Genomic DNA, 8,138 nt, shown 5'->3' on the forward strand with positions numbered 1-8,138 from the left:
TACAAGGGATGCGCGTGCCGCAAGTGAGGATGCTGTGTACGAGGACGTACACCAAGTTTGGTGGGGGAGGATGTCACGTCCCTATTTTGGGAGTGTCGATCGTGGGCTGCTGGTTGAAAGAACTTCAAGGATATATGGGATTTGCTCCAAGATTCAATGTGTGGGAGATATATGGCTGCTCCTTCCGAGGGGTTCATGCATGCCGACCCGGTTAAATTCGGAGAGCTTGTCGCTAGTCGAGGACTTAACGTCAAAGAGGCGAGTTGGCCGCCCTACACACAGGTAGGGGTCTGGAGCCGATCCCCTGATGAGCCCAAGGCAGGCTCTATGGGGATGGAGCGCCGCATGGACCAAGTGTGGCAGCCGAATGGCTAGGTCCGTGACACTATGCTCCCTTTGCTGGTTACATGTTTATGCTTCAATCCATGCAAACCAACTTCATACCTCACCAGGTTCAATCGTACATACACTCATACATAAAATCATGCATTAACTACATCTTGGATCCTCAAACGAATCACATAACATTCCTCGTAGACGGTCAAAGCCAACGCGACTTATCTGGATTGCGAAAGGTGAACCAAGTCTATGATGCTGCTGAGGTCTATCTCGCCGCCAAGATCAATCCGAAAACCCAAGTTTTTCGAATTTCTCAACCACCTAAACAAAAGAAGGCCAGACTTGCCGTTGTCACCAACCAAGAAATCATCGACACTTTCGAAAACATTACAGTGAAGTGGCGCATGATCTTCCCTTCCAGAGAGGGCTATAGTAGCGAGAATTATGCCCGCATGGAGCTAACATTCCACAGGAAACACAAAGACAAGGTGATGAACTCGTACATACCCTATGTGTTGGCTCAGGCCGAGGCTATTAGAGATGCAGAAAAGACTCCAAAGTTTTATAGTTACAATGTAAAAGGTGGCTCGTTTCAATTCAACCATGATAATGAGAACCATGGCTCAAGACTTCGTAGCTACGAACCATCTTGCGGCAGTTGGAGTTGCGTGGACCTTGAACACCTGGCTACGTTCGAGACAATAGCAATGGAGCCAGAGCTCAAGAGAATGATCATACAGGATTTGGACAAGTTCGTCAAGAGGAGGGAGTTCTACAAGAGGGTTGGCAAGGCTTGGAAGAGAGGTTACTTGTTGTACGGTCCACCGGGCACCGGAAAGTCTAGCTTGGTTGCGGCCATGGCCAATCACCTCCACTTTAATATTTATGACCTCGAACTTACTAGCATTTCGAGCAACGATGAATTGAGGAAAGCCTTGATGTCTACTACTAATCGTTCTATTGTGGTCTTTGAGGATATTGATTGCAACAAGGAATCCCTTAGCCGGGAATCAACAGAGAACAAGAACTTCATAGTTTCCGAAACCAAATCCAAGGTCTGTAGTATTGCATTATTTCTGTTTTTTCTTTTTCTTTTTAGAGATGCACTAAAAAGAGTATACAAACAAGAGTAATTTGCATTAGAGTGTTTTCAAAGAAGTTATTGTATACAATGTATAGTTACATTTTTCTTAAACTATTCCGTTTATATATAGGCATTGAGAATCTGACATGAGATTAATTATGATTATTGCAGTTTACACTCTCGGGTTTACTGAATGTCGTCGATGGTCTGGGGTCAAGTTCCGGTGATGAGCGGATTATTGTGTTCACCACCAACCACAAGGAGCGGCTAGACCCTGCATTGTTGAGACCTGGTCGAATGGACATGCACATTCACATGTCGTATTGCACCCCAAAAGGGTTTGAGACCTTAGCCTCAAACTACCTTGGCATTCAGGACACTAGCAAACATCAGCTGTGTCAAGAAATTGAAGGGTTGATGGAGAGCACAAACATCACACCTGCAGAGGTTTGCGAGGAACTGATGAGGGGTGGGGGTGATGATGCTGATACTGCTCTTGAAGGACTTGTCAATTGCCTCAAGCGTAAGAGGCTCGAGACCTACAAATTAGAGGAAGAAGAAATACGAAAAGCAAAGAGGCAGAAACCAGATAACAACGGGTCTGATATTTCCGAGAATTAGTAGAACTGATAGCATATGACGCCAATTGAGTTTGAGTTGTTTGTTGGTACTAGTTTGAGGTATGTTGATCTGGGTGTAAAACCAGCAAATCAAGCTAGACATTGTGATAATTTTTTCAGATAGGTTGCATTTTGTTTTAGCTTTTGTGAAAGCTCTAGCTCAGTTGCTTGATTAATAATTTAATATTGTTCAATTTCATTTTATCATAATCATCATATGTAGAAGAATTCGTAGTTCATATCATGATCCCCTTGACGTCTTGGTCTCTCTTTTTTTTTTTTTTTTTTTTTGACGTCTTGATCTCTAATTCATAACATTTTGCTATATGTACTGTTCTAGCTAGCTTTTTGTTTCTTTTGATAATGATACTATTCTAGCTTCAACGTTTGTTATTTTAGTTGAAATGGAATATTGATCTGTCCAATGTGTACTTAGTTTGATTTCAATGCTAGTTCGATCAGTATGGCAAGGTTACTGTTCAGTAGAATGCCTTGAAAAATAAACACAAGAAAAGCCAACAGCTAGCAAAGCAACAACAAGAAAATTAACAGATTCTTGCGGAATGTATGCTGAAACGTACTGACGTACAGACGGTTTTGATGATCCAACGATATGGTATAGCTGTTGCTTGAGCTGGGTGACGTACTCCAAGCTCGTAATAATGCCACTTGATCAGTTTGATGTTTTGAAAATTGTTGGTGAAAGCTCCATCCTTTTACTATGGAGGGAATGTGCATGTACTAATATTCTTGCTTCAGAAATTAGTGAATGTACTGAATCAGGGGAGCTGAATGACCCCTGATTATACAAATTGATCTTAAGCTGGACAGCATGTTTTAGCAAAGGTGCAGTAGAATACCTCAAACTCTCCAGCTCTTTCAATATGTCAAGCTTGACTTGCTTATTTTACACTTCGACGAACAATTAACTCAAACAGTCAAACTAGTACTAAACAAACCATTTATACTTTAATTATATCTTATGCTATCAGTTCTACCAATTTTCGGAAATCTCAAACGCGTTGTTATCTGGTTTTTGCCTGTTCCTATTTTTTCTTCCTCTACTTTGTAGGTTTTCAGTCTCTTACGCTTGAGGCAATTGACAAGTCCTTCGAGAGCAGTATCAGCACCATCACCCCCACCCCTCATAAGCTCTTCACAAACCTCTGCAGGGGTAGTGTTACTGCTCTCCATCAATGCTTCAATTTCTCCACACAGGCTATGGTCACCAGTGTCCTGAATGCCGAGGTAGTTCGAGGCTAAGGTCTTGAACCCTTTAGGGGTGCAACATGACATGTGAATGTGCATGTCCATTCAACCAGGCCTCAACAATGCAGGGTCTAGCCGCTCCTTGTGGTTGGTGGTGAAAACAATAATCCTCTCATCACCGCCGCCCCCAAATCGCTCCTTTCTTTCTTCTCCAACCCTACACGGCCCAAGGCCGCCTCCAAACCTCCTCACGCATTCACACGCGCCGCCGTAGGCGGCGGTATCTCCTCCTCCTCCGAATCTTCCCCAAATCAATCCAAAATCATCACACAATCACACACAAACATCAAATATATCAAATCATACCTAGATCGTACGGTGGAGCCTTCAGAACGTCGTCGGAGAGGGATGGATCGCCGATCGTGGTCGATTCCTCGTGGAGGGCGTGTCGTGGCTCGAATTGTAATAACCCTATTTTTCAAACAATATTTGGTTTGATATGAATTTTATAAAGTTTTGAAATTCAAGTAAAATAAATTTGATTGTTTGCGACTTTACGAAACCGAAACGTTCTCAGAACGTTTAATTAGAAAAATGTTACGTTCCGAATTAATATATCGACTTTTATTCTGTCGCTCGGTTGCAAAAACTTCATTCACGAAAGTTGTAGAGCTCGTCGATACGAGTTCGTGGACGCTTCATGCATTTGAATCGGAAGTCGTACGTGAAAGTTATTAACGTCGGAAGTTAGTTTCCGATTTTGGAAACTAGTATAAAAGGAAATGTTTTCAGCTAGGGTTCCCATAATTGGAAACCCCTTTCTCCCCCTCTTTCTCCCTGCCTCCCTTTCTTCTCTCTCCCGAAAACTCTCTCTCATCCTCTCGGCTCGCTGACGATCTCCCTCCTCCGAGGGACGTGCTCCTCACCGCCGGCACCAGCGACCTCGCAGGCACGACGCGACGCACCACCGAGCAAGACCCGAGCCAGCTCGCTACCGTGAAGCTCGTCGCGCCTCGTCGGACCGCACGACTGGACCAAGCTCCCCGACGATCTCCGGTGCCTCCAAGACCAAAAATAGGTGAGGTTTCGACTCTAAGTGATGTTGTGATTGTTGTTGTGTGTATTGTGGATGTTTTGGTTGATTTGTGGAAGAGATTGGAGTGAGATCGGGGGGGAAAGAAATGATGAATACCGCCGCCTTAGGCGGCGCGTGTGGGGGCGTGGGGCAGTCTAGGGGTGGTCTGAGACCGTAGGAAGGAGGAGGAGGACGAGAGGAAGAGTTTTGGGGCGGAGATGGCGTGATACGCTCCGATGTCGGAGTAGGCGCGTGGGCCCCACGCGCGGCCGCCGGCGAGTGGCGCGTGAACAGTGAATCGACACAGTAATTTGTAAAAATTTATTTTACAATGGTGAATGTAAAAATGTAATTTACGTACGGTAAATGTAAATTTAGTTTATGTACAGTAAATATAAATTACTTTTAGTAAATGTAAAAAGTAATTTTAGAAGGGTAATTCAGTAATTATTATTTACTGAGACAGTATGTACATTTGAATAGCTATACGTACATAAATACGTAAACAGTATGTACTCGTACATGAATACATAATGGAGGTGTATTTGTACATAAATACATGAATAGTAAATACGTGAATAGTACTCAGTGAACAGTACATTCGTAAAACCGAAAATTGCTGAATAGTAACATATTATTACTGTTTCGGCATTTAAAGGTTTACGAAACGTTCTAAATTCTTTTCTTATCTTTTCAAGGTTATCGATAAATCAAGGAAATGAATTATCTTCGGAAATTGTGGAATTACGCTCAAGTTGATAAGATGAGTAAAATCTCACTTATTTACGAATCTACCCTTGCGGAGATTCAACAATTTGCAAAATATTAAAGAACGAAATATGACATGTATATGATATAGTGGATTATATATATCGTATAAATGGTAAATATGTACATATATATATAGTTTGCTATATTATATACTGTTAGGATTTCGTTTGTGAATATCATTACAGTGGTGATGAGAATTACATATTGAGCATGTGATGCGTTTTGTACAAATAATGAGTAGATTATTGTACGTGGTTTTAACATTGAGAATTGTTAAATCGTTTTGTCTTCGAACGTATTTAAGAAATATGACATGTATATAATAAAGTGGATTATATATATATTGTATAAATGGTAAATAGGTACATATATATATAGTTTGCTATATTATATACTGATAAGATTTCATTTATGAATTATGATCACAGTGGTGATGAGAATTATATATTGAGCAAGTGATGCAATTTGTACAATAATGAGTAGATTATGGTACGTGTTTATGTCTTCGGACCAGTCTTCGGACGTGTGTGGCATGTCGGAACCTAGCCTTTGGCCGGGCGAAAATTACGATACAGTTAGAGCTCTAGTCTGTCTGTCAGAGTACTGCATGTGAGGTAACAGGTGGGTTATCGGCTCATGAGTACTCATATTTTTGGACATCGGGTAGCGATGAGGTTGCTCTATGTCGGACGTTGGGTAGCGAGGAGGTTGCCCAATGTCGGGCGTTGGGTAGCGAGGAGGTTGCCCAACGTCGGCGGGGTACTACTTGAGGGGTAACAGAGGTGTACCAGCGCTCATTAGTACCCTCATTATAAATGCATTTGGATAAACAGAGGGGTTACCCAATTTCTCATGAGCACTATCATTTTCGTATTTTTGGGACAACCAGATGGGTCGTCCATTTACTCATGAGTGCATTTATATTTGTTGATTTGTGGATTGTCGTATATGTTGATATGCAAGATATATTGTTTTATTTTACTCATACGAGATGTAAAGCTTACCGGGTTTGTGTTTACAATCCCGGTGCACCAATTCGATGGTGTAAGGGATACTACTGCAGGTGTCGATTAGTGGGAATCGAAGGATGACTCTGGAGACTCAAAGTTGTTCATTATCCTGCTTGTGGTGAGGTTTCTATTGCAGATTTGTGTGTGAGAACTTGTGAGGATTTATTTTTGAGTTGTGAGAGATGGTGAGAATTATTACATTCCCATTATATGTAATGTTGAATTATAAATTTGGTTTGTAATAATTGGTTGTCTGAGTTATATTGTGAACTCAGTAATGATCCGTTGTGCATTTAAATGATTTCGATTTATTTGAGATTGTTTTGGTGTCGTACGACTTTAATATTTTGAGTTTTTATACTCGAAATTTTAGGGTCGTTACACGAATTGAGTTCCAATTACTCGTAGGCGGCGTCGGAGGGTGGAGGGGGATGAGGGGCGAGAGCTTCCGTCGGCGGCGTGGGGTTTGGTCGGCGACATAAACCTCGTAGGGGCTCGGGGATGTTGCGCGACTTCATGGCGGCGAGGCGAGGCGTCTCGAGCTCGGGGTCGTGTGCGGTGGTCCTAGCGAAGCTATCGAGCGGGGCGGTGTGAGGGAGAGGGGTGAGGTCAGGGAGAGAGAGAAGAGAGGAGAGAGAAGGAGAAAAGGAGGTGGGGTGAGGGTTTCCGAAAATGGAAACCCTAGCTCTATTAAATTCCTTTTTATACCTTTTTTCAAATCAGAAACTAACTTCCGTCGTTAATAACTTTCACATACGATGATTTTACATGGGTGGGTGTACACATGCCGAATTGAGCTTTTGTTTATCCTCTTTGTTAGAGTTTATCAGACATAAGAGGTCAGAATTCTTTTGTCCCCCTCCCTTTTAAAATAAATTTTTAAAAAATGTACGAGTCCGTCACCTTGTCCTTGTGTTTCCTGTGGAAGGTTAGCTCAATGTGGGGGCTCTGATCACTTTGGCCGGTGGAAGGGAAGATCATGCGCCATTTCACCTTAATATTTTCAAAAATGTCGATGATTTCCTGGTCGGTGGTGACGGTAAGTTTGGCCATCTTTTGTTTATGTGGTTGAGTGATTTGGAAAACTTGCGTTTTCGGATTGATCTTGGTGGCGAGATAGACCTCAGCAGCATCATAGACCTCGCGTGTGTTGGGACCGTCGACGAGGAAAGTTATGTGATTAGTTTGAGGGTCCAAGAGGTAGTTGATCCATGATTTTATGTATGAGTGTATGTATGATTGGACCTGGGGAGGTATGAAATTGGTTTTCATGGATTGGAGCATAAACGTGTAACCAGCAAGTGGAGCATAGGCCGAGAAAGAGGAAGACATCGCTGTTGGAATCGAATTTTGCAGATTCGGAGAAGCCATTCCGATAGCTTTTCTATGTTTCGAGACTCACCAGATGTGCATTTGCATAAGAGAGCCATTTGCCTAAAGATCACTCTCCTGGTTTGCTCATATAAATAACTGATCGATTCTTGTTTCTGGTCTAACTTCTTTCACAAGTAATCTTCAATTGTTGCCGATTGTATTTTCCAACTATGTGAGATATTTTAATCCTTTAACAAAGTTCATAGTTCATGTCGACGCATTGCCTAGAGATCTTGATATCTACTTCTTAACGTTTTCTACATTTATTATTCTAGCTAGTTCATAGTGGATTAGTGGTTTGTTATATACTTAAAGTTGTCTGTGTGTATTTATACATATGTTATGCTAGTGTAAAATATGTGTTCTACAAGTTGTAAGTCGGTGACTTAGTTTAGTATAAAGATGTATGCTGATGTAAAATAGTGTGTGTGAAAACCCCAGCTATCAATACAAACCTTTATTTCCTGTAAACAGCTCCTCTGTTGATGTAATAACCCTAAATTTCAAACAATATTTGAGTTTGATTTGAATTCTATAAAATTGTGAAATTTAATTAGAATGGATGTGATTGGTTACAACGTTATGAAACGAGTAACGGATACGTTATCGGAACGTTTAATTCGAAAAACGTTACATTTCCGAACGATTATATCGAC

General features: G+C 41.6%; 1 protein-coding gene and 1 pseudogene across 1 annotated transcript; one reads left to right on the plus strand and one right to left on the minus strand.

The window, feature by feature from the left end:
* The first annotated feature begins 791 nt into the window (after positions 1-791).
* LOC126800516 (AAA-ATPase At2g18193-like) lies at positions 792-2,044 on the plus strand. The gene is made up of 3 exons (XM_050527890.1): positions 792-928; positions 998-1,394; positions 1,595-2,044. Exons 1-3 carry the CDS (start codon positions 792-794, stop codon positions 2,042-2,044), a joined length of 984 nt encoding a protein of 327 aa, XP_050383847.1.
* A 968-nt stretch (positions 2,045-3,012) lies between these two features.
* LOC126800525 (AAA-ATPase At2g18193-like) lies at positions 3,013-7,479 on the minus strand (annotated as a pseudogene).
* Positions 7,480-8,138: the final 659 nt, after the last annotated feature.

The sequence above is a fragment of the Argentina anserina genome, chromosome 1 (assembly GCF_933775445.1).
Source record: "Argentina anserina chromosome 1, drPotAnse1.1, whole genome shotgun sequence".
In the NCBI taxonomy this organism is placed as follows: Eukaryota; Viridiplantae; Streptophyta; class Magnoliopsida; order Rosales; family Rosaceae; genus Argentina; species Argentina anserina.

What these genes read in the sequence shown, in the direction of transcription:
- LOC126800516 (XM_050527890.1), top strand. Translation starts at nt 792, where the DNA reads ATGGAGCTAACATTCCACAGGAAACACAAAGACAAGGTGATGAACTCG. An exon ending in TACAATGTAAAAGGTGGCTC is followed by an intron (nt 929 to 997) that starts GTTTCAATTCAA and finishes ATCTTGCGGCAG; the next exon opens with TTGGAGTTGCGTGGACCTTG. An exon ending in TTTCCGAAACCAAATCCAAG is followed by an intron (nt 1,395 to 1,594) that starts GTCTGTAGTATT and finishes TGATTATTGCAG; the next exon opens with TTTACACTCTCGGGTTTACT.